The following is a 27,574-nucleotide window of genomic DNA, read 5'->3' as shown; positions in this document are numbered from 1 at the left end:
TATATGTACTGTACCATTATACGTCTGGGAGGTCGATCGTTTTGTATACAGGAGTCATAAGGCCCAGGTGTTGCCCGTGGGAAGCTGTTGCATTTGCTACATCTGGTTAGTCAGCTAAGTTCCATTCTCTGATCAGGATTTCCGAACACTATGAGACCACGGAAGTCTATGTGGTTGAGCGTTGCCCGAACTGTCGTTGTGCGGGGCAAGACTGTACTGTAATTGGATAATGTGCAAAGATAGCAGGAAGTCCCCTCCCAATCTATAAAAATGTTTTCTTTCCTGGAAAAAATTTTCTCAGTAACCTAGCCACATCATTCAATTTAAAAAATGAAAATAAAATCCTTTAGGCTACGTCATCTTATGAATCCTGTTTTCTGTCTCTGTGTAGCAGGGGCAAATTATTCAATAAACAAGGTAAGCACGGGCTTACCTGAGCTTATTTACTAGTCTGAGTGAACAATTTCACATGGATTTCACCATACCACATCAAAGTGAAACTCATACCCTGAGAAGGGTGCTATTAATTCCAGAGGAAGAGGGTAGGGAAAGCTTCCAGGAGCATATGAAATCAAACTGGGATTTGAAAGATGAACGAACATTACCATCGTATCTGGGCTTTCAGTTTAGGGAATGTGATGCGGTATACATGTGATGGGTAATATGATACTGCTTTGCTTATTTTGGTCTTTTTTTTTTTTTTTTTACTTACCTCTCTGCAAATGCCTTTTTTTTTTAACTATGCTTGAAGTGAAACATACAGAGCAAATAAGTTTCTCATTCAGCAATTCATACACAAATTGCTTTGAGACATTTGTTGCAATCTTGGTGGTGTGTCAACACTCTCCCCGTCCATACCCCAATTCCCCGTTCCCATAAGTCTATTGTTCCTGTCCCTTCCTGCCTTTTGATCATTGCTTTTGGGCAGGGGTTGGCCCATTGGTCTCCTATACATGTTTGAACTAAGAAGCACGTTCCTCACATGTGTTACTGTTTGTTTTATAGACCTGTCTAATCGTTGGCTGAAAGGTGAACTTTGGGAGTGGCTTCAGTTCTCAGTTAGCAGAGTGTCTGGGGGCCATGGTCTCGGAGGTTTCTCCAGTATCTGTCAGACCAGCAAGTCTGGTCTTTTTGTGTGTATGTGTGTGAATTTGAATGTTGTTCTACATTTGTCTTCTGCCGTGTCTGGGACCCTCCACTGTGATCCCTATCAGAACAGTTGGTGGTGATAGCCAGGCACCATCTAGTTCTTCTGGATCAAGCTGGTGGAGGCTGTGGTACTGGGGTCCATTAGTCCTTTGGACTAATATTTTTCTTGTGTCTTTGTTTTTCTTCATTCTCCTTTGCTCAGGACAGGATGGGACCAGTAGATGTATCTTAGATGGCCGCTTGCAAGCTTTTACTTACCAAAGCTGGATGTAGAATGTTTTCTTTATGAACTTTGTTATGCCAATTGACCTAAATGACCCCCACGACCATGGTCCCCAGCCCTTAGCCCAGTAACTCAGTCCCTCAGGGTGTTTGGATGTGTCTGTGAAGTTTCTGTACTTTGCCTTGGTCAAGTTGTGCTGACTTCCTCTATATTTATTTTGGTCTCGACTGCAAAGGTTTACCTCTGGGAGCTGGAGAAAGTCACTTCCCAAGCAGTGGTAGGCGGGTCATGTGGACAGCATTGAAGGAACATTGGCAAGACTGGTAAATGAGAACTGGGAAGCTAGTCCATATTTCCTTACACTCACCCTCCCTAAAAAAAACCCCTTTTTTGACACAGAGTTTCTCTGTTTACTTCCAGGAGTTGCTGTGAGGAGGGCATGAAAAGCAGATTTCCATGGTCCTGACACCCACGTTTAAATGGCTATGCCCTTTGAACTAGGAGTTGACTAGTGACTTGAGTTTCCTTCTTGTCATTTCCAAAGACTGAGCACAGAGGACTTAGAAATTCTTGTTTTCTTCAAAGAGCTTCAGGGACCTTGGCTTTGGTCACTTCGGTTCCCACAGAGAGCTTTCCCAGGGAAGGTGTCTTGTAAAACATGGATATATCTAAAGCAGCAGGCAAACCAGCTGGGCGGCATTTTCCTCCCGCAGCTTCAGAGCATTGCAAACTTAGGTCTCTAATTGGATGACGTCTACCAGTGGTGTTGACATCTCATTCTTTCAGAATGTAGCCATGTTCTAATGCTGAGGCCCCAGCCCTGGGTGGGTGAGACACAGGGATGATGCCAGTATTGTCTTTGCAACTGCTTGCGGGTGGACAGCAGGGTCCTGCATTACTTAGTTTCCCTATCACTGATCTAAAATATAGGCTACAGATGCATCCTGTCTTTTGGGATGTACAAAAAGGTAGGAAAAAAGTCATTCTAAAGTGCCTTGCTAAATTGATTTGATGCAATATTTTGGGAAAATTTGTAAATCTGACACTGGTTGATAAATACATTCAATAGTGCCAGCACAACAGCACAAAAACAGAAAATCTTTGTGAATTAGTCACGGTTCTCCAAAGAAACAGGACAGAGAGAATAAGAGAGAGAGATTTTAAGGAATTAACCTATGAGGCTGTGGGGGCTGGGAAGTCAAAAAATCTGTCAGTCATGTGATCTGCTGAAAACTCAACAGTCTTTTGTCTGATACCCACAGGCTAGGTGGTGGAGCTGGAAACTTCGGAGAGATTTCTGTTACGGTTTTGAGGCAGAATTCCTTCGCCTCTTGGAAATCTCAGTTTTTACTCTGAAGGCCTTCAACTAATTGGATGAGGTCCACCCACATTATCAAGGTTAATTTCCTTAACTTAGAGTCAACTGATTGTAAATGTTAATCACACCAATAAAATACTTCACAGCCACGTTTAGGCTAGTGTTAGACCAAACAACGGGGCACCATAGCCCAGCAAACTGACACTTAAAATTAACCATCACACTTGGTCTGTCTTGCTTTACTTGGTACAGAAGAAATGTTAAGGTAAAAAGCCAGGCAGGTAACCTAAATGACAAAAGTGATGGTGAGAGCCTGCATCAGTCTGTGGTTGCTACTTGGGAATCCAGGCCTAGTGTTACCAGATATTTTGATTTTTACAAATAAGCCAAGAATGCAAACATTTGTGTAATGTTCCCTAAATTTTTAAACATTAGCAGTGAATCAAATTATTTCAAAAAGGGTGCAGACCAGATAAAACATGTCTGTGAATTAGAAGTGGTTCATGGGCCTCCAGTCTGCAATCCATGTTGTAAAGGTAACACAGTTATGTCTTCGTGGAAGACCAACTTCCATCTCAGTGCTGATAGTTCAGATTGTATTAGAACTGCTGAGATGACCCAGTCTGGCCCTGTTATCCAGGCCACTGTCCTTCATTTGCCTCAGTTAGAAAAGCTACATGGTGAGAGAAAGCGTGCAGGAGAAGAAAGAGCAGTTTTGGGGGCCAGACACCCCTAGTCTGGAATCCTGCCTCAGTTACTCAACCACTGTATAATATTGGAGAAGTTACTAGAGTCTCTGAGTTCCAGGTTTCACCTCAGTAAGATGGGGTTAATGATGTCTTCTTGGGGTTGTTGAGAGGACTAAAGGTTATTGTAAAGTCTGTGTGCAGGAGTGAAGGCAAAGTGCACAGCACGTGATGGTACACTTCCCAGGAGGTACAAATGTAGTTCTCTTTCCAACTAAAGGAAATCCACAAATGGGAACAATGGTTAAGGCACAGAGCTTGGTTTTCTCTGATTTACTCAGACAATTTGAAGTTTCAAACAGAAATGGAATTAGGTTTTCCTCAGTATTATAAGCAATGTGCTTTTTTAACTACAAGATTTCATTTGTTAGGAGTGTGATCATGGGCAAGGCATCAGTTATTAAACCTCCCAGTTTTCCCATCTGGATGATGAGGGTAATAATAATACATTAATGACACCACAAGCACGTGTTTTGTTGCCATCATTATAGCGACATTATAACGAGGGTAGTAGTAAACCGGGAAGGCCATTGTAAGAAAACTCCTAAGCCATTAAATAAAGGACGCTGTTACAACTGTCAGTGTAATTATCTCAGTTATGTATTTCATTTGATTCTTCAGACCTGACATTCATTCATTCACTTATTTATTGTTATTGAGTTAAAATTCACTAACACAGAACCAACCATCTTGAAGTCTATAATCAAGTGCAATTTAGTACATTAACAATGTTGTGCAACCATTTCCTCTATCTATTTCTGAGATGTTTTCATCACCCCAAAAGGAAACTTTATACCCATTAAGTAGTAGTCACTTCCTATTTATTCTCTCCCCAGCCCCTGGCAACCAGGGGCTCTGTCTCTATGGACTTAACTATACTGCATCTTCCATACAATATGTGACCTTCTGTGTCTGGCTTCTTTCGCTTAGCATAATGTTTTTGAGGTTCATCCAAGCTGTAGCACGTATCGATACTTCTTTTTATGACTGAATGATATTCCATTGTATGCAATACCACATTTTGTTTATCCATTCATCAGTTAATTGACATTTGGGTTGTTTCCATCTTTAGACTATGTGAATAGTGCTACAATGAACACTCATGTACAAATTTTTGTTTGAATACTTATTTTCAGTTCTTAGGAGTAGAATTGCTGGGTTATATAGTAATTCTATGTTCTTCTTTTTGAGTAACTGCCAAACTGTTTCTTGCCATTTTATATTCCCACCAGTAATGCCTTAGGTTCCAATTTCTCCACATCCTCACCAATACTTGTTATTTTGTTTTTCTGATTTTAGCCATCCCAGTGGGTGTAACGGAAACACTGGTTGCATAGTGGTTAAGCACTACGACTGCTAACCTAAAGGGTTTGCAGTTCGAATCCATCAGGCGCTCCTTGGAAACTCTCTGGGGCAGTTCTACTCTGTCCTATAGGGTCCCTATGAGTTGGAATTGACTCGATGGCAGCGGGTTTGGTTTTTGGAGTGGGAGTAACATGGTATCTCATTGTGTTTTTCATTTGTATTTCTCTAATGACTACTAATGTTGAGCATCTTTTCATGTGGTTCTTGGCCATTTGTATATCTTCTTTCGGGAAATGTCTACTCAAGCCTTTGCCCATTTTTAAATTCAGTTGTTTGTCTTTTTGTTGTTGAGTTGTAAGAGTTCTTTAAGTAGTCTGGGTACTAGACTCTTATCAGGTATATGATTTGCAAATACTTTCTCCAATTATGTAAGTTGTCTTTTCACTTTCTGATAGTGTTCTTTGATACACAAAAGTTTTTAATTTTGATGAAACTCAATTTATCTATTTTTTTCTTTGGTTGCTTGTATTTTTTGAGTCTTTTCTAAGAATTCATTGAAAATCCAAGGCCATGAAGACCTCTCTTTATGTTTTCTTCTAAGAATTTTATAGCTTTAGCTCTTACATTTCAGACTTTGATCCATCTTCAGTTAATTTTTATGTATGGTGTGAGGTAGGGGTCCAACTTCATTATTTTGCATGTGAATATCCAGTTGTCTTAGCACCATTTGTTGAAGAGACAATTACTTCCCCTGTTGAATGGTCCTGGCACCCTTATTGAAAATCAATTGACCATAGATTTCTGGACTATCAGTTCTATTACATTGATATATATGTCTATGCTTATGTCAGTACCATGCTCTTTTGATTATTATAGCTTTGTAGTATACTTTGATATTGAGAAGCAGAGTCCTTCAACTTTTTTTTTTTCTTTTTTCAAGATTGTTTTGGCTATTTGGGTTTCCTTGCAATCCCATATAAATTTTAGGATCAACTTTTCCACTTCCACAAAAGAGGACATTGGAATTTTGATAGTGATTGCATTGAATCTGCAGATTGCTTTGAATAGTATTGCCATTTGAACAATATTAAGTCTTCCAATTCATGAAAATGGGATGTCTTCCCACTTATTTAAGTCTTATTTAATTTCTTTCAACCATGTTTGTAGTTTTCAGTATACAAGTCTTGTGCCTTCTTGGTTAAATTTACTCGTAAGTATTTTATTCTTTTTGATGCTATTGTAAATAGAATTCTTTTTCTAAATTCATTTTCAGATTTTTCATTGTTTTGTTGTTATTGTTGTTAGGTGCTGTTGAGTCGATCCTGACTCACAGTGACACTGTGTACAACAGAACAAAACACCGGCCAATCTGCACCATCCTCACAATTGTTGCTATGTTTGAGTCCATTGTTGCAGCCACTGTGTCAATCCATCTCATTGAGGATCTTCCTCTTTTTCACTGACCCTCTATTTTACCAAGCATGATGTCCTTCTCTAGGGACAAGTCCCTCTTGATAACATATCCAAAGTATGACAGATGAGGTCTTGGCAGCCTCACTTCTGAGGATGTTTCTAAGGAGCATTCTGGCTGTACTTCTGCCAAGGCAGATTTGTTAGATTTGACAGATTTTTTCTTTGGTTGCTTGTATTTTTTGAGTCTTATATAAGAACTCATTGAAAATCCAAGGCCATGAAGATTTACTGGATTTACAGAATCAGTATTCTTCACCAGCACCACAAGTCAAATGCACCAATTCTTCTTTGGTCTTCCTTATTCATTGTCCAGCCCTTGCATGCACATGAGGAGATTGAAAATACCGTGGCTTGGGTCAGGTTTACTGTGAGGGTCAAGGCTGTGTGTCAAGTTGGCTGGGCCATGATTACAGGTGGTTTGCCAGTTATGTAATGATATAGCTTGTCAGTTGTGTAATCATGTATTTCGGCAATTGTGTAATGACATAGTCATCCTCCATTTTGTGATCTGATATGATCATCCTCCATTTGTGATCTGATGTAATGATTCTCCATTTTGTGATCTGATGTGAGCAGCAAATCAGTTGAAAAGGGAGTTTCCTTGGGGGTGTGGCCTGATTCCAATATATGTAGATGTTCTGGCCAAGCTCATTCACTCTGGATCCTGCATTTGGCTCATCACCAATTTATCTCCAGTTCTTGGGTCTTGAGCTAGCACCCTGCTGCCTTACTTGCTGATTCTGAAACTCATCAGCTTCCTCAACCCCATGTGCCAACAGCATACCTCTGACCTCCCAATCTCGGGTTTGTCAGCCTCAGCAGCCATGTGAGTCAAGAGAAGTCTCCAGCATGACACCTGACCCACAGGTTTGACACTTGGCAGCCTCCACAACCACATGAGCCACTGACTTGAGATAAATGTCTCTCTGTATGTTTATATGTATATTCACTTCGCTGGTTTTGCTTCTCTGGAGAACCCAGCCTAAGACACTTGGTACTGAGAGTGGTTCTAGAAAAACAAAATCATAAGGATGAGTTTTCTGAATTGGCTCTCAAGTCTGACTAGTCTTAAAGATACTGACGACACTGCCTCAAGAAGGCACTGTTAATCCTCAGTGTGATGTGGCAATAGAAATATGCATACTATCATTAGTGGGTCAAATATTTGTGAGAAATCTGGGTGATTGCGTATTTGATACTTTTCTACAATTTTATCAGGAAGAAAAGGATAAGTAGGCTGGTTCGTTGGTTCTTCTTTTGCTAGACAAAGTGGTGAAAGAAAGAGATGAGCTCAAGGCTTCAGAGTTACAGCTCAAGTGCTGCATAAAACACCTGAAAGTTGACACTTGTGCCCTGAAAGAAAGTCTTATTTCTTGTAATAACAGAGCTAATACTGCCAAAAATCAAACCCAGAGTATTATCATAAAAGTGGATGAATTACAATGCCAAAGGAATTCCGAACTTTGAATGGTGTCTGAAATTAAAGGGAGGGCATTGATTGGGAAGAAGTGAAATCCTGAAACTTGAAATGGGAACATATGGGCAGATAATCAGTAATCTGAGGACACTGAGCCCCTAAATTATGTTGAATCACTCCTGCCAGCAGAACCAACCATCTTACTCCCATCTGAAGATATTATTCCATCTTTGCTAAGCCACCCTTCCCAGGAGAACCATTATCCCCACCACCTCCTTCTGATGAGATTAACCCAGCTATGTCTGAAGAGCCTTTGAGATATCACCTGGGTTAGCATCTGAGTCATTGCCTGGGGCATTGCCTGAGGCAGATGTCTTACAAGACCCACCCTCACAACCTATTTTTGCTTCTAGAGCTATAACTAAGCTTAAGTACTGATGAGCCCCAAAAGGAGAAGTACAAAGTGTTACCCAGGGTTTGGCATGCTACATTCCAAAAGAACTGCTTGGCTTTTCTAATATATGCAAACAGAAACCCGGGGAGTATGTGTGGGAATGGCATTTAAGCGTGTGGGATGATGGTGCAAGGAACATAAGCGTGGATCAGTCTGAGTTTATGATATGGGCCCACTACGTACAGATCTTTTATTCAATGCTTTAGCTCAAGAGGTAATAAAAAGGTGGCGGAAGAAAATATGACCATGTGACCAGTCACAGAAATAAGGACTGTAATTGTTTTGATTACTTCTTTCTTGTTTTATTACACATGTCTGTATGTGTATATATACAAACGTGTGTAATAAACTGCCCCATAGTTTTTCCGAGGTAAATCTTTATGGAAGAAGCCTGCTCCATCTCTCTACTGTGGGGCAGCTGGTGGGTTTGAAAGGCCAGCCTTTCAGTTAGCTGTTGAATGCTTAACCACTCGCCACTCGCCACTCGCCACCAAGGCTCCCATGTATGTGTGTATGAACATATAGAGAGCAAATATTTTTGTTTTCTTCCCTCCCTTATTTCACTACTTACTGTAAAATGTAAGATGTAAACAGGGCTTACAATGTGTTTTCAGTTGTATGCATGCTAGTTGTATCATGTTGGGTACAAATAGGACTTTGTAATTGTCTTTATTTAGAGATTGTATATGGTTTAAGGAGCTGTGTACAGGTGCCGAGGTGACAAGGGGTGGACTATGATGGTAAAGGTTGTGTATCAATTTGGCTGGACCATGACATTAGTGGTTCGGTAGTTATGTAATTATGTAGTTTGGCAGTTATGTAATGATGTAGTTTGGCAGTTGTGTAATGGCATAGTCTGGCAGTTGTATAATGATGTAGTCATCCTCCATTTTGTGATCTGATGTAATCATTCTCAATTTTATGATCTGATATAATCTTCCTACATTTTGTGATCTGATGTGAGCAGCCAATCAGTTGAAAAGGGAGTTTCCTTGGGGGTGTGGCCAGCATCCTATACATATAGATGTTCTGGCAAAGCTCATTCACTCTGAGTCCTGCATCTGATTTGTCATAATCTGACCTCCAGTTCTTGGGGATTAAGCTAGCAGCCTGCTGTCTAACCTGCTGATTCTGAGATTCATTAGCTTCCGTAGTACTGTGAGTCAGAAAACTGTCATTTGATCTGCTGATTTTGGGATTTGTCAGCATCTGCAGCCCTGTGAGCCAACAGCCTGTCTTCTTACCTGTCAATCTTGGGTCCATCAGCCCCTGCAACCACAGAGTCAGGAGAAGCCTCCAGCCTCACACGTGACCCGTGGACTTGGAACTTGCTAGTCTTCACAACTGCATGAGCCATTTCCTTGAGATAAATCTCTCCATATATATTAATATACATTTGCTTCACTGGTTTTGATTCTCTAGAAAACCCACCCTAAGATACTACCTTAGTCCTCAAGGTGGTATCTTTGCTTTTTAACACTTAAAAGAAGTCTTTTGCAGCAGATTTGTCCAATGCAATACATTGTATGATTTCTTGACTGTTGCTTCCATGGGCATTGTCATGGATTGGACTGTGTCCCCCCAAAATATGTGTCATGGTTAGGCCATGATTCCCAGTGTTGTGTGGTCGTCCTCCATTTTGTGTATTTCCTAAGTGTTATAAGTCCTAATCTCTGCCTGTGGTTAAAGAAGATTAGGGTGGGAAGTAACACCCTTCCTCAAGTCACATCCCTGATCCAATGTAAAGGGAGATTCCCTGGGATGTGGCCTGCACCACCTTTTATTTTACAAGAGATAAAAGGAAAGGGAAGCAAGCAGAGAGCTGGGGACCTCATACCACCAAAAAAGAAACACCAGGAGCAGAGTGCATCCTTTCGACCCGGGGTTCCTACTTGAAAAAGCAACTAATCCACGGGAAGATTGATGAGAAGGACCTTCCTCCAGAACTGACAGAGAGAGAAAGCCTTCCCCTGAAGCTGATGCCCTCAATTGGGACTTCTAGCCTACTAGATTGTGAGAAAATAAATTTCTCTTTGTTAAAGCCATCCACTTGTGGTGTTTCTGTTGTAGCAGCACTAGATGACTAAGGCAGGCATTGATTGTGGATCTAAGTAAAATCAAATCCTCGACAACTTCAATATTTTCTTCATTTATCATGATGTTGCTTATTGGTCGAGTTGTGAGGATTTTTCTTTTCTTTGCGTTGAGGTGTAGTCCACACTGAAGGCTATAGTTTTTAATCTTTATCAACAAGTGCTTCAAGTCCTCTTAGCTTTCAGCAAGCAAGATTGTGTCATCTGCATATCGCAGGTTGTTAATGAATCCTCCTTCAATGCTGATGGAACTGACCCTCTTCGTCATAGAGCTAGGCGTTTCAGATTATTTGCTCAGCATACAGATTGAATAAATATGGTGAAAGGGTACAACCCTTTCCTGATTTTAAACCATGTATTATCCTCTTGCTCTTTTTGAAGACTGCTTCTTGGTCTATGTACAAGTGCCTCATGAGCACAATTAAGTGTTTGGGAGTTCCCGTTCTTCACAATTGTCTTAGTCATCTAGTGCTGTTATAACAGAAATACCATAAATGGATGGCTTTAATAAAGAGAAATTTATTTCCTCACGGTAAAGCAGGCTAAAAGTCCAAACTCAGGGCATCAGCTCCATAGGAAGGCTTTCTCTGTCGGCCTCCTTATCAATCTTCCCCCAGACTAGGAGCTTCTCTGTCCACGGTCCCTGGGTCCAAAGGATGCGCTTTACTCCTGACACTGCTATCTTGGTGTTATGAGGTCTCCCCCTCTCCTGCTAGCTTCTCTTTTCTTTTATCTCTTGAGAGATAAAAGGTGGTGCAGGCCACACACCAGGGAAACTCCCTTTACATTGGATGTGACCTGGTAAGGGTGTTACAATCCCACCCTAATCCTCTTTAACATAAAATTACAATCACAAAATGGAGGACAACCACACAATACTGAAAATCATGACACAGCCAAATTGCTAAACACATTTTGGGGAGGACATAATTCAATCCATGACAGCAATGTTATCTGTAATTTGTTATGAACAACACAGTCGAATGCTTTTGCATAGTCAATAAAACATAGGTAAACATCTTTCTGGTATTCTCTGCGTTCAGCCGAGATCCATCAGACATCAGCAAGGATGTCCCTCATTCCATGTCTTCTTCTGAATCTTGCTTGAATTTCTGACATTTCCTTGCCGATGTACTGCTGCAAAAATTTTTGAATGATCTTCAGCAAAATTTTGCTTGTGTGTGATATTAATGATGTTGTTCAATAATTTCCACATTCTGTTGATCATCTTTCTTTGGAATGGGCACAAATGTGAATCTTTTTCAGTTGGTTGGACAGGTAGCTATCTTCCAAATTTCTTGGCATAGATGAGTGTGCGCTTCCAGCATTGCATCTGTTTGTTGAAACATCTCAGGTAATATTCAATCAACTGTTGGAGCCTCATTTTTTGCCAATGCCTTCAGTGCAGCTTGGACTTCTTCCTTGCATACCATCAGTTCTCGATCACATGCTACCTCCTGAAATGGTTGAATGTTGACCAATTCTTTTTGGTACAGTGGATCTGTATTTCTTCTTTCTTCTTTTGATGCTTCCTGTGTCATTCAATATTTTGCCCATGTTGCTGTTGTTGTTAGGTGCTATCCAGTAGGTCCGACTCATGGTGACTCAATGTAGAACAGATCAAAACACTGCCCGGTCCTGTATCATTCACACATTCATTGCTGTGTTTGAGCTCATTGTTGGAACCAGTTGTCATTCCAGCTCATTGAGGTTTTTCTCTGTATTGCTGACCCTCATCTTTACTATGCATGATGTCCTTCTCCAGGGGCTGGTCCCTCCTGATAACATGCCCTAAGTATGTAAAATGAAGTCTCGCCATCCTTCCTTCTAAGGAGCGTTTTGCCAATATAATCTTCCATTATTGCAGTTCGAGGCTTGAATTTTTTCTTCAGTCCTTTCAGCTTGAGAAATGGTGAGTATGTTCTTCCCTTTTGGTTTTCTAACTACTGTTCTTTGCACATTTCATTATAATACTTTGTCCTTGTGAACCTTCCTTTGAAATTTTCTGTTCATCTCATTTAGTTCATAATTTCTTCCTTTAGCTACTTTACATGCAAGAGCAAGTTTCAGATTCTCTTCTGACATCCATTTTGGTCTTTTCTTTCTTTCCTGTCTTTTTAATGACCTTTTACTTTCTTCATGTATGATGTCCTTGATGTCATCCCACAACTTGTCTGGTCATTGGTCACTAGTGTTCAATGTGTCAAATCTATTCTTGAGATGGTCTCTAAATTCAGGTGGAATATACTCAATGTTGTACTTTGGCTCTTGTGCACTTATTTTAATTTTCTTCAGTTTCAACTTGAACTTACATATGGGCAATTGATGGTCTGTTCCGCAGTCAATGGCTGGCCTTGTTCCGACTGATGATATTGAGCTTCTCCATAGCCTCTTTCCAAATGTAGTCAATTTGATTCCTTTGTAATCCACCTGGCAAGGTCGATGTGTATAGCTGTCATTTATGTTGATGAAAATAGGTATTTACTATTAATAAATCATTGGTCTTGCAAAATTCTATCTTGCAATGTCCAGTGTCATTTCTATCACCAAGGCCATATTTTCCAACTACTGATCCTTCTTTGTTTTCAATCATCAGTAATTATTAATATATCTTTATTGCATGTTTGTCCAGTTGCAGACTGCAGAAGTTGTTAAAAATCTTCAATTTCCTCTATTTTGGCCTTAGTGGTTGGTGCATAAATTTGAATAATAGTTGTATTAACTGGTCTTCTTTGTAGGCATATGGGTATTATCCTATCACTGACAGCATTGCATTTCAGGATATATCTTGAAATGTTCTTTTTGACAATGAATGCAATGCCATTCCTCTGCAATTTGTCATTCCCTGCATAGTAGGCCACGTGATTGTCCAATTCAAAATGGCCAATACCAGTCCATTTCAGCTCACTAATGCCTAGGATATCAATTTTCAAACATTCCATTTCCTTTTTGATAACTTTCAACTTTCCTGGATTCATACTTTGTACATTCTACATTCTGATTATTAATGAATCCTTGCAGCTGTTTCTTCTCGTTTTGGGTTGTGCCACTTTAGCAAGTGAAGGTCTCGAAAGCTTTATTCTATCTACATCATTAAGGTTGACTCTACGTTGAGGAGGCAGCTCTTCCCCAGTCGTATTTTGAATGCCTTCCAACTTGAGGGGCTCATCTTCTGGCACTATATGAGATGATGTTCCACTGCTATTCATAAGATTTTCACTGGCCAATCTTTTTAGAAGTAGATCTCAAGGCCCTTCTTCCTAGTCAGTGTCCATCTGGAAGCTCTGCTGAAACCCCTCCCCTATGGGTGACCCTGCTAGTATTTGAAATACTGGTGGCAAAGCTTCCAGTATCACAGCAACATGCAAGCTACCAAACTACGCCAAACTGACATAGGAGTGATCGTTTCATTGTTAGTGCATGGAAATACAACTGATTTTTGTATGTTGATCGTATATTCCGCAACTTTGCTGAATTCTTTGTTAGCTCATTTGTTTGTTTTCTTTCTTTCCTTTTTTTTTTTTTAAACTTATTACCCTGTCTAGATCTTCCAGTACAATGTTGAATAGAAGTAGTGAAAGCAGCCATCCTTTTCTTATTACTGATCTGAAGAGGGGAGCTTTCAGCCTTTCACCATTGAGTATAATGTTAATTGCGACATTTATTTGTTTTAGAAGCTTTTGTGCTCTACGTTTGAAATAACGGAGTGAAACTGTACTCCTCAGGAACCTAGGGCATTCCCTGAAAGGCCACCCGTCCTCAAAGAGAATCACGATTCATGCTCTGAAACTTGATCTTTATTTTTTCCTTTTTTTTTTAAATTGAACATTAGATGAATGTTTACAGAGCAAACCAGTTTCTCATCAAACAGTTAGTGCACACATTATTGTGTGACATTGGCTAATAACTCCACGGCATGTCAACACTCTCCCTTCTTGACCCTGGGTTCCTTATTATCAGCCTTCCTGTTCCCTCCTGCCTTCCGGTCCCTGCCCCAGGGCTGGTGTGCCCCTTTAGCCTTGTTTTGTGAACACTGATCTTTAAATTTATTATTTTTTTTTTTTAGTTTTTTGTTCAAAAATATGGCCTGGTATAAACTATCCATATTACTCAAACAGGCAACAAAACCTTATGTTTTATCAATATTTTATCTGTGGCAGCTTAGCCGATGGGAGTATAACATACCATTAATCTTGGAACTCAGCATTTTGAAGTGAACCACCTTTGGAAATGTGGCTGGTGATTCTAATGTGTGCTTTTTAAAATGAAATTACAGATTGGTTTTGTGCTGTATCCCCCCAGTGGAGGTCCTGCATGGGAGCCAACGGATCATGACAACATTATGTTTGTCTCCATTTGCTTTTGCTGGCATTATATGTTCAGCCTTATCATCGTTGGATTAATTTATGTCTTTGTCACCTGGTAAGTGTTAGACTTAAGACTGGCTCTGCCATGGAGTGAAACTTGGCTTCTTCTTCTGTTGTTCTAGGCTGACATCTGAGCCTCATCTCCTGAGGGGCTGAAGCATGTGCATGAGCTGGTTAAGTTCGGCATGTGCCTGTTTTCAGGGCTATTTGAGTACAGGCTTCATTCGTTTGGAAGTCATGTTTTATTTGTTTTTCAGTTTTACTCTCATAAGGCTCTTAAAAAGATAAGACCAAGATCTCAATGATCTGGCATATTTTAATATAAACTTACCTAAACCCAGACCCACTGCCATCAAGTCAATTCCAACTCATAGCGACCCTATAGGACAGAGTACAACTGCCCCATAGGATTTCCAAGGCTGTAAATCTTTATGGAAGGAGACCACCACATCTTTCCCCTGCAGAGAAGCTGGCGGGTCTGAACCACCAACTTTTTGCTTAGCAGCCAAGCACTTTAACCATTGTGCCACCAGAGTTCCTAACATAAACTTCAGCAAGAGCTTAAAAATATATGCTTTTCAGTGAGGTCACATGGCAGGCCAACTCACTCCTGAAATTATAACAGGCCTTGAAAAACCTGTTTGTCAGGCATTGACTGGGGAGTGGTTTGTAACTCAGCCATAGTTGGTGGATTGTCAGAACATTATATCAGAAATTGTTTGACAGGGACCTTGGCCATCATGGAGCTATAGACAGAAGCATCATGCTGTTCCTCTACAGCAAAGGCCTGAAAAACTAAGTAAAACAGATACAAACATCAACCCTGGAACCCTGAGCATCAAATGAGGGGATAAAGAACTTGATTAAGCACGGAATGGAATAAGAAACTGACAAAGAACAGAGAATAAGGAGAGTTACAGAGTGGAGGTCCACTACCAGCAAATGTGGCATGAATTCACCGTCTTGAACTACAGCCACCAAGAAACACAGACAGGGAGTACAGGAAGGCAACTTCATGGAGCTCCCAACAGGAGACAAAGCACCTGGTAAACAGGGACACATTCTTTTCCACCCCTTCCCCAGCCATCTTCCTCATATGAGCTCTCTGCTGCTTTCCAGTGGGACATGGTTCCTCACCACCACCCAGATTCGCCATCTTGGACCTCAGTCACCAAGGACTGTGGGCAGGGACTTTGGAAGGGCAATTTTACAGAACTCCAACAGAAGTTCACATTCTCTCCCTTCCCTCCTGCCTGTGTGCACTGCTCACTGAGCGCCACACCCCCAAGCAACACAGGCATAGACTACCAGACCCTACCCTGTTGGCCCCAGTACATGCTACGAATGACTCCTTCCTGCCCCTTCCCCCCACGGAACCTTCCACCCTGCTGCACCTTAGCTGAGTGACTGGCACTGTCCATCTGGTCAAGGTGGTGAGAAATATTGTGCTAGCAGATGAGCAAGCAACAAAGCATGCTCAGCCCACCTGCCCAGACGTAACCAAGTAAAACAAAATAGCAGAAGGAAACAAACAAATCTACAATCAATAAATGAAGAAAATAATTCCTGAATGTCCCAAAGATAGCAGACAATATCAAAACATAAAAAAAAAAGGACAGGATGGCTCCAGAAAGCCACCAAAATAAGACATCAATTGACCTTCTGGTAGAAGAAAATGCACTAAAACTAGCTGATAGGGAATTAAAAACTTTAATATTCAGGGCTCTCCAAGAGATGAAGGAAAATGTAGACAAAAATAAGGAAAAGATAGACAAAATCAGGGAAAACACAGACAAAGCAATGGAAGAATTCAGGAAAATAATACAGGAACAAAATGTCAAAATAAGCAAACAATGAGAAATCACACAAAAACAGCAATTAGAAGGCCAAAAGATAAACAAGATTTCAGAAATGGAGAGCGCAATTGGTTTTAGGAGCAAATTTGAAACAATGGAAGACAAGATCAGTGAAATTGAAGACAAATCCTTAGATGCCGCTTTGGGGAAAATATCAGAGAAAAGAAAGAAGAAAAATGAAGAAACCCTGAGAACGATGTGGGATATAATCAAAAGCAAAAATTTGTATATGATTGGAGTTCCAGAAGAGGAGGAGAAAATGAAAAACACAAAGAGGATCATTGAAAATTTGCTGACAAAATACTTCCCTAATATAATGAAAGATGAAAAGCTGACCATCCTCAACAATCCCCATATAGGATAATCAAATCACCAAGACATTTATCGTAATCACACTTGCTAAATCCAAAGACGAAGAAAGAATCCTGAGTGTAGCCTGAGAAAGACGAAAAGTCACATACAAAGGGGAAACAATAAGACTAAGCTCTGATGACTCAGCAGAAACCATGCAGGCAAGAAGGCAATGGGATGATGTATATAAAACCTTGCAAGAAAAAAAAATTGCCAACCAAGAATAACACACCCTGCAAAACTCTTGCTCAAATATGATGTTGAAAACAGGACATTTCCGATAAACTGAAATTAAGGGAATATGTAAAACCCAAACCAAACTTACAAGAATTACTAAAGGGAGTCCTTTGGTTAGAAAACCAACATCAGACAACAACCTGAATAAAGGACACAGGAAAGCATCAGCCAGATACCAACCTAGGTAATTAAATCTCAAGGATAAAACAAAACTAAAAGATTTAGAACAGGGAACCAGAGAGGTCAATCTGTAAATGACAACAATGTCAGAACAATAAAAGAGGGAATAAACAGTGTAGGCATAGAACTTTCAAATGGAGATGAAGTCAAGGCAATATCAAGTGATAAAAGACTGATTTAAACTTAGGAAGATGGGGTAAATTTCAAGGTAACCACATAGAAAGTTAATGAACCAACTCATCAAAATAAAGAAAAACAGTCTCAGTAAACACAAAATCTACAAAAACGTAAGAAAAAGAAACCCAGGATCAAGAGGAATTTAGCACAGGAGAGTAAGAGGAACAAGAAAACAGCAGCAGCACCAAAAAAAAAAAAAAAAAAGAGGCACTACAAAATGGCAGCAGTAAACTCATACCTATCAATAATCACACTGAACATAAGTGGCTTAAATGGATCCAAAAAGAGAGAGTGACAAAATGGATAAAGAAAAACAGGACCCATCAATATGCTGCCCACAAGAGATACACCTTGGAAACAAAGGCATAAACATATTAAAAGTCAAAGAACATAAAAATATATCAAGTAAACAGTAACCAAAAAAGAGATGGAGTGACAATACCCGTCTCAGATAAAATAGACTTTAAAGCAAAATTCACCATAAAAGACGAGGAAGGGCATTACATAATGATTAAAGGGACAATCCAGCATGAGGACATAGCCATAATAAATATCTGTGTCTAATGACAGGGCTCCAAAATACATAAAACAAACTCCAACAGCACTAATAAAAAGAAATTGAAAGTTACACAGTAATAGTAGGAGACTTCAACACACCACTCTTGGTAAAGGGTAGAACATCTAGAAGGAAACTCAACAAAGATACAGAAGATCTAAAGGCCACAATCAACCCACTTGACCTCATATGCGTATATAGAACACTCCATCCAACAGCAGCAAAGTACACATTCTTTTCCAATGCACATGGAACATTCTCCAGAATAGACCACAGCTTGGGTCACAAAACAACCCTCAACAAAATTCAAAACATTGAGGTAGTACCAAGCATCTTCTCTGATCACAATGCCATGAAAGTAGAAATTAATAACTGGAAGAGCAAGGAAAAAAAAAAATCAAATACATGAAATCTGTATAACACCTTGCTAAAAAACCACTGGGTAGTAGAAGAAATCAAAGATGGAATCAAGAAATTCCTGGAATCAAACGAGAGTGGAAACACATCAAAGGCAGTGCTCAGAGGTCAATTTCTAGCAATAGATGCACACATCAAAAAAGACAAAAGGGACAAAATCAAACAGAAATAGAAAGAGAACAATGAAACAAGCCCACGGCCACTGAAGAAAGGAAATAATAAAGACTAGAACAGAAATAAATGAAATACAGACTAGAAAAATGATAGAATCAACAACACCAAAAGTTGGTTCTTTGAAAGAACAAACAAAATCGACACACCATTTGCTAAACTGACAAAAGAAAAACAGGAGATGATGCAAATAACTGAAATAAGAAATGAAATAGGGGACATTACAACAGACCCAACTGAAATAAAAAGGATCATAAGAGAGTACTATGAAAAATTATACTTTGACATATTTGAAAACCTAGAGAAAATGGACAGATTTCTAGAAACACACTACCTACCTAAAGTAACACAAACTGAGGTTGAAAATCTGAACAGACCCATAACAAGAGAAGAGTTTGAGAAGGTAATACAAAAACTTCCAACGAAAAATAGTCCTGGCCCAGATGGCTTCATTGGAGAATTCTACCAAACATTCAGAGAAGAGCTTGCACCAGTACCACTCAAACTATTTCAGAATATAGAAAAGAAAGGGATACTTCTGAATTCATTCTATGAAGCCAGGATAGCCATGATTCCAAAACCAGGCAAAGACACCACAGAAAAAGAAAATTACAGACCAATATCTCTCATGAATATGAATGCTAAAATTCTCAACAAAATTCTGCCCAATAGAATCCAGCATCATATCAAAAAAATAAAACACCACAACCAAATGGGATTCATACCAGGTATGCAAGGATGTTTCAACATTAGAAAATTAATCAACATAATCCACCACATAAATAAAACAAAAGAATCACACGATCATCTCAGTCAATGCAGAAAGGGATTGGATAAAGTCCAACACTCATTCCTGATAAAAACTCTCAATAAAATAGGTATAGAAGGGAAATTCCGCAACATAATAAAGGGCATCCACACAAAACTAACAGCCAACCTCATTCTTAATGGAGAGAGGCTGAAAACATTCCCACTGAGAACAGGAACAAAACAAGGATGCCCTTTATCACCACTCCTATTTAACATTGTGCTGGAAGTCCTAGCTAGAGCAATAAGGCAAGAAAAAGAAATACAGGATATCCAAATAGGTAAGGAAGAAGTAAAACTTTCCCTATTTGCAAATGATATGTTACTATATAGAGAGAACCCGAAAGACTCTACAGAAAAACTACTGGAACTAATGGATTCAGCAGAGAAGCGGGATACAAGGTAAACATGCAAAAATCAGTTGGATTCCTATACATCGATAACAAGAACTACAAAAGGAAATCAGGAAAGCAATACCATGTAAATTAACCTCTAAAAAAATGATCCAGATACCAACAGCATTCTTTAACAAGATGGAAAAACTAATCATTAACTCTATGGAAAGAGAAGAGGCCCTGGATAAGCAAAGTACTATTGAAGAAGAAGAATGAAGTAGGAGGGCTCACACTACCTGACCTCAGAACGTGCTATACAGCTATGGTAGTCCAAACAGCCTGGTACTGGTACAACAACAGACACATTGACCAGTGGAACAGAATTGAAGACCCAGATGTGAATCCATCCAGCCATCTGTGGTCACCTGATCTTTGACAAAGGTCTGAAGTCCATCAAATGGGGAAAAGAGTCTTTTTAATCAATGGTGCTGGCAAAACTGGATGTCCATTTGCAAAAAAATGAAACAGGACCCTTTCCTCATATCATACGCAAACACTAAATCAAAACGGATCAAAGATCTAAATATAAAACCCAAAACTATAAAGATCTTAGAAGGAAAAATAGAGTTAACACTAGATACCCTAATATATTACATAAACGGGATACAAGCCACAACTAACAATACATAAACACCAGGAAATAATCTAGTAACTGGGATCTTCTAAAAATTAAACACTTACGTTCATCAAAAGACTCTACCAAAGGAGTAAAAACAGAACCTACAGACTGGGAAAAATTTTAAGCTATGACAAACCTGACAAAGGTATAGTCTCTAAAATCTACAGGGAAATCCAGCAACTCAGTTGTTGTTTATTCAAGGAATCAACACTGAGTTTAAAGTGACTAAAGAATTAGTCTCTATGAATAGATGAGTGATGTGAACCCCTAGAAGATGGCTCCAATGGCCATTGATTCATCAAAATGTGTGTTAAGCCTCTACTATATACCAGGCATTGTTTTTTACTTTAGAACTGGGGCAGTAAATAAGACAAGGTCCCTATGCTTATGAAACTCGTATTCTAGTGGGATTCAGAGAAGTAAAGGGATAGGTCAGGTCTTCACTGCAAGAAAAGAGAAAACAGAAAATAAAGGATAAGTTGCCAGCAGGCTGGTGAAGTTTTTCATAAAAGGAGGAAAAAGAAAAACCTCATTTTGATGATTTGTTTATTAGGCTTGTTTGCATTTCCCTACAGATTTCTGGACGTGAACCATGATCTTTTTAATCCGGTCAGAGTACGATGTCTTTACAGATAATTGTGCACAGGAAAAGCTTTGCCCAGTTCTAATTATATGCTCTTTTTCTCACATGAGGAAAGTGAAGGGCCTACTGAGCTTCTGCCACTAAAACCCTTCACATCTTCCACTGTCAAAAATTATCATCGCTGCTTCCCCCAAACCTCCAGAATCTCTTCAAGTATGAAAACAGTCACAAGGGTGACTTCGCGCTTGTTAATTCGTCATGGATGGGACCACTCCATGCAGTTGAGCGGCCTGTGGCCTGCAGAAAGACGCCCCGCAGAAGGGCCGAGGAGGGCTGAAATCCAGCCCAGAGTGGACACGGAGCTTGACGGGGGCTTCCAGCCCTGGGAAAGGAGATGCCTTTGTGTAATTCCCCGCACAAGAGGGCACCTTTCTGCAATACACAGCCAAGCGCCGTCCTGACGGAGAGGCTCAGCTGAGCTCAGTTTCACCTCGGCTTGCTGCAGCTCAGAGATTCTCTTATTAGTTTCAGAAAGGATCAAAACCTGTTGCCCTTTAGTCAATTTCAACTTGTGGTGACCCCATGTGTTACAGAACAGAGCCAAGCTCTATAGGGTTTTCTTGACTATAATCTTTATGGAAGCAGGTCACTACGCCTTTCTCCCATATGCTGCTGGGTGGGTTCAAACAGTCAACCTTTTAGCTGGCATTTGAGTACAAATTGTTTGCGCCACCCAGGGGTCTCTAGAAATGGTAAAAGTTATGAAGATGCCTAATTAGACAATCATTTAATACATTTGAAAGCCATGTAGTATCAGTTTACTTATACCCTGTTTTAATTCACAAAAATTCTCCGTAGCTCCAAAGCCAAATAAAGGTGATTTTCCTTTTTGGCTTATCCGCCCCATTTTCACAGACACCCTGAGGTTTGTTGTATTATAGATGCATATTGCTTTGCTTTTTATTTCCAACAACCTCTAACACGAGACCCCCTTTCGTTCTTCTCAGGTTGGTTAAATCTAAACTTAAGAGAGCCTGCCCCTCGGAAGTTGGACTCCTGAAAAATGCTGAACGAGAACAAGAATTGGAAGAAGAGATGGGATTTTGACGGGCATCTGGTCTTTCTAGACAACCCTTCTGTGTATTACTTTTGTTCATGGTTTTGTTTCTTGACCTTTTGTTTTGAGACTTCTAGGCTAAGGATAACCCTTAATGTACTGTGTTTCCAATTTTGTTAACGTATTTGAATTTAAATGTTTTTTTTTTTAGGTTTGAAATAATTTTGCTGACTCGTTCCTTTTGCAGGTTGATTGTGGCATTCAGGGGCTGCAATGGCTTCTCAGCTCATCTAGTTTGATGCCCACACCACGAAAACTGTTGTTTTATTTGCCTTATAGATATTCTCAAGGGACCTGGGCTTGCTACCACCTGTAACTTGTTAAACATGGAGTTACACTTGTGTATCTTGTTGCTGCAACGAGAGATCAATAAATGCGTGCACCTTAGTTCAGACACTTCAGATCTTTGTTATTGAACTTCCACCACCCTGTTATGAAGAAGCAACTATGTGACACTGAAATTCCTCTTCTGAGACACCTCTCTCTGTAGCACCTGAGTTCCCCCATGGGAAAGTAGGCCAGAACTTGAGTTGTGCAATGTTTTAGAAAAGATAAAAGATATCAATACTGATGGGGTCTCCAGGACATATGGTTGAAAAGCCATGAAAGAGTTAGGAAGGAGAGCTACGATGTTATCTAACCAAAACCCAACCAAACCCAGTGCTGTCAGGTCAATTCTGACTCATAGTGGCCCTATAGGACAGAGTAGAACTGCTCCATAGGGTTCCCAAGGATCGGCTAGTGGGTTTAAACTGCTGACCTTTTGGTTAGCAGCTAAACTCTTAACCGCTGGGCTACCAGGGCTCGGCAATGTTATCTATAAATAGTAAAATGTCATCACATAGCATAGAAGGGTTACCATGCCATTCCTTCTGTTGAAGTAGTTGAGGGGTGAAAACAAGAAAAAGCCTTTTATGGAACATCCGGTCTGTGGGCTAAGGAGTCCCCAATGGAGAGTCAGAAAATCTAGTTTCTAACTCTAACTCTGCGTTAACCTGTCTTGTGGGCATTGACAATCAAAGTACAGCCAGTTGCCATACCGTAGACTAAGTCCTGGTGACTCCATGTGTATCAGAGTAGAATTATCCTCTGCAGAATTTTCAATGGCTGATTTTTCAGAAGTAGATCTTCAGACCTTTCTTCTGAGGTGCCTCTGGGTGGCCTCAAACTGCCAGCCTTTTGATTAGCAGCTGAACGCATTAATTGTTTACACAACCCAGGGATCCACTCACCATGTATTTCTCTCTAAAGTAATGGAATTGAACTGAATGAGTTCTGAGGCCTTTTACGCTGTCACATTTTATGAATCTAGAGTTGTTGAGATGAAATTGAAGGATGTGGACAGCTAATTTCATACAGCATTAGTGGGAAAGGCCATTCTCTGCTATGACCATAATAGGAAGGAGGCACGCCAGAATCTTTGCACAATGGCCTAATCATAGAGGAAAAGAATCAACTCTGTGTGTCACTAGAGGTGAAACATGGGCAACTAACAGAAGCACTGACAAATCCACTCTGGTGTATGGCACAGTGACACTGAAGCAGGAGGTGAGTGAATTCTTCAGGTCAAAGAACTGGACACATTCATTTTGTTAAGTGAGGCTTGAAATGAGCAAAAACCAAACCTGTTGTCGTCAAGTCGATTCCAACTCATAGCGACCCTATAGGACAGAGTAGAACTGCCCCATAGGGTTTCCAAGGAGTGGTGGAATCGAATTGTTGACCTTTCGGTTAAGAGCTCGGCTGGTTAGCAGCCGAGCTCTTAACCACTAAGAGTCTAGGATGAAGGAACTTAGCTTTTAAGCCAGTCTCATCAACCTGTGGAGTCCCTGAGTGGTGCAAATGGTTAATGTGCTCGGCTGCTTACTGAAAGGATGGAAGTTTGAGATGTCTTAGAAGAGAGGCCTGGCAATCCACTTCTGAAAAATCAGCCTATGAAAATTCTATGGAGCACAGCTCTACTCTGACACACGGCATGGCTATGAGTGGGTATCGACTCAACGGCAACTGGACTGATTATCAACCTGTGGATATCAATGAACCATTCATCAAACAAAAGTTTATTAAGCAATATGTGATAAACTAGGAATACAGTGGCACTTGAGCCAGCGTCTCTGTCTTCATCCAACTTATATTTCAGTGGGAGAGACAGACAATAAAGGAGCCAACAAATCTATAATTTCGCACAAGAATAAGCGATGTGAAGAAACATAAATCTGGGAAGAAATATAGAGAATGGTGGGTGGGGAAGTGCCACTTTCCTGAGAGTGGTCCCTTCTCAGAGGGCCCTCCCCACCCACTCTAGGGAAAATAGCACCTCCCCAACTCTCTCCATCATGATCTGCAATTACAGTGTGTTTACGTTTCTGGGCAATGTGGATCCTCTGGTACTGAAGGGAATATTTCAACAAGGAAGGGGTGGCGAGCGCCCTCCCTCACTTTATATTTGTGTCTTGTCTCACCTCTTCCAAAACTCAGAGGTCTCAGTTCCTGAGCTTTGGCCAAACACAGCTTCATGGATATAGCATGCTCAATTTGCCATAACCAAAGTGAAGAAACCCTCTGAGTAGCTCAGTGTCTGAATTCTAGTGCAGTTGTCAGTGCACGGAGGACTGGGACATGTTAGAAAGCGAACACCCTGTGGGTGGGAAGTCTCTGTAGGGGTACGCCCTGGTCAGTGGAAGAGAGGTGGGGGGGCTGATTGTTAAGGAATGTCAATGTTGTGAAATGTCATACCAGCTCCTCAGTGGTTTCTATAATATCAACTCTCCAAATTTGGGACATTGCAAACTCTACTCATTATTGAAACAGGAGGCTGGGTCAGGACCGCGGCCATCCTGGTGTGCTCTTTCTCATCACTGAGTCACCACAAACCCAGTGTTAAAAAAGCAAAACCAATGGCTATCGAGTTCATTTCGACTCATATCGACCCTACAGGATAGAGTAGAACCGCCCCACAGGGTTTCCAAGGAGCAACTGGTGAATTCCAACTACCGACATTTTGGTAGCAGCCAAGCTCTTACGTGCTGTGCCACCAGGGCCCCACTGTTAGGAAGATTTCAGTGTTGGGACCCAATTCAGATCTTGCTTTAAACATGCTGGAAACCTGGTGGCGTAGTGGTTAAGAGCTACGACTGCTAACGAAAAGATCTGCAGTTCGAATCCACCACGCCCTCCTTGGAAACTCTATGGGGCAGTTCTACTCTGTCTTTTAGGGTCCCTGTGAGTCAGAAATGACTCCATGGCAATGGGTTTGGTTTGGTTTTTTAAACATGTTAAGTTGTATTTGTGAATTAAATATTTTTAATTTCCTTCTTAAGTACTTCCGTTGACAGACAGATCTTTCCAAGTTCTTAGGCAATTCTCACAAATCTAATACAGTAAAATCTCCGGAAGCCTTGACTGTGCAAGGCTGAAACCTGTCAGAGAAGGAAAACTCAAATATTTTCCACTAATACAAAGCAATAGAAAAGCGGTAAGACTGCACCATGTCAAACGTGGCAAAGTTGAGAGACCCAGAAAAACACAGCAGTCCTGTTCAGTTCCAATATTTTGTATAAACTTAGTGAGATTTCAACTTAAAATTACAAGCCTACATCTGTTACTCAATAGCAAATTGTAGATTGAATGTACAAGACAAATCTGAGTAGACAAAGTTATTTCAGAAACTATAAATATCCAAAATTCTCAACGTGCACAAGTCCTTAACACAGCAATATCAACATTATGATTTTGATTCTCTGAAACATTTTTGCACTTGATTCTAAGTCTTCCCATGTTAACATAGGTTCCAATGCTGAAATCATTATGGAAAAGATTAGTTCATGGCAGGAAATCTGGGGGACTACCTAGGCCACTGATTGGGATGTTGGTTCCAGAGATATTGAATGAGACTGGCTTCTCAGTGACTCTGAATCTGATTTCTAGTCACCATACCCAGCCCTTCACTGAGGGCGGTCTCCCAGCTTTCTACAGCACAGCGAGTGCACCTCCCTGAGTTGGAGTCAGGCTTATAATCACCTGTCATTTCTGCCTGCTTATGGAAATCCGCAACCCCCGCCCGAGCTGTCTTTTTTGCTTAGGGAATTTTATGACTCTCTAGCTCTTCATACTTAAATCTATTTCTTTCTAAGAGTAAAGACTTTTGAACTTAATGCAATCCTGCATTTTCCCCCCATAATTTTCAGACTACTTAATTTTTGCAGATGTGAAGATGATATCCTAATGAATTCTGGCTCACTCTCTTTTGAAAATAATTTTACCAACAGCTCTGAGATCAGACATCAGTATTTCTGAACTCTTCGTGCTTTAAAGCAGGGATGACATATTTGTTGAGTGGGTGTATGAGCTGTGGGAGGAATTACGATGACTAATAAAAGGATAAAATAGAGCACGAGAAAGTGCCTCTTATCTGAGCCCTCTTGTGAACTTGGGTTGTCCTGCCTGTTTGCAAATGTCATACCAAGAAAACCAAACCTGTTGCCATCGAGTCAATTCCGACTCATAGTGACCCTACAGGACAGAGTAGAACTGCCGTGTAGGGTTTCCAGGGAGCGGATGGTAGATTCAAACTGCCGACCTTTTGGTTAGTAGCCATAGCTCGTCATAGCTCTTAATCACTGTGATGTCAGGGTTCCAAATGTTATACAGGGAGGAATAATGATTTCAAGTAAAAAGCTGAGGGTACAGCTGAAATAATTCCCTACCTGATGATTTGTGTCTGAAACCAAAATGCACACAGGCTCTAAAACACAAAGGAATAAGCCCACCCCCTTAAGTAAAGGGCTTATCAACTTAGGATGGAGCAACCGTCTCGTCTGCTTGGAAGTCAGCTTAGATCTCCTTTGCCTCTAAATTAATTAGTATTACTATACTCAGCGTTTTGACCTAGATAAAATAAAATTAATTCAATCAATTCAGTTGGGTGTTACTCAATATATGCTTAGGTTGTCATACATCCTACACAACCCTTGAATCAGGATGACATGTTCTCTGCTCCCAAAACACATATTTAATTTCCAGGTGTATGTTGTATTAAGCATCTTCCCTTCCCTCCTCCTCCCAGTTCAAAGCCTTGCTCTTCTAACCACGGGTGCTTCTCTTCTGTCTATAAATTCCTATGACACAGAGCCCAGGGCAGCACTGGGTGGCATGCTGTTCAGCCCTCTAATCATTTCTGGCCATAAATTCTCTTTCCCCAGTACATTATAATCCCCGAATGAGACCTATACTTTTTGTCTTTTTTGTAGCACCTAAGGAATCCTTCGTGATCTGTATCATTGGAAGGTGAACTACAGGAGCAGAAAGAAGAGAGAAAACCAAAGGATGATATTGTTTAGAGAAGATTAGACATTGTCTGTAGGTGAGGAACCTGAGGACAGACAGTGACTTTGACTTGTCTGAGATCACACAATTAGTGGTCAAGCCCATGATGGGACACAGGTCTCCTGACAACAAAACGGGAGCTCTTCCCACTTCAGAGGTTATACTACTGCAGAGTGAATGCCCAGTTCCTTCTTGGGTGGACTCGCCTTATTCTAACGACCATCTTTCCCCTGCCCCT

General features: G+C 40.5%; 1 protein-coding gene across 2 annotated transcripts in view; it reads left to right on the top strand.

Annotated features, from left to right (window-relative positions):
- The window catches only part of TMEM45A (transmembrane protein 45A), a 115,854-nt gene extending 93,431 nt beyond the window's left edge, over window positions 1-22,423 (top strand). For both annotated transcript variants that reach the window (XM_023559049.2, XM_003418944.4), the window contains exons 5-6: window positions 14,455-14,600; window positions 21,902-22,423. In XM_023559049.2, the coding sequence (XP_023414817.1) occupies window positions 14,455-14,600; window positions 21,902-22,001 (246 nt within the window). In that variant the 3' untranslated portion in view covers window positions 22,002-22,423. The remainder of the gene's footprint in view (window positions 1-14,454; window positions 14,601-21,901) is intronic.
- The last annotated feature ends 5,151 nt before the right edge of the window (window positions 22,424-27,574 follow it).

The sequence above is a fragment of the Loxodonta africana genome, chromosome 20 (assembly GCF_030014295.1).
Source record: "Loxodonta africana isolate mLoxAfr1 chromosome 20, mLoxAfr1.hap2, whole genome shotgun sequence".
NCBI classification, from domain to species: Eukaryota; Metazoa; Chordata; class Mammalia; order Proboscidea; family Elephantidae; genus Loxodonta; species Loxodonta africana.
Note: the sequence above shows the minus strand (reverse complement) of the source record. Positions and strands in the feature narration are given on the sequence as shown.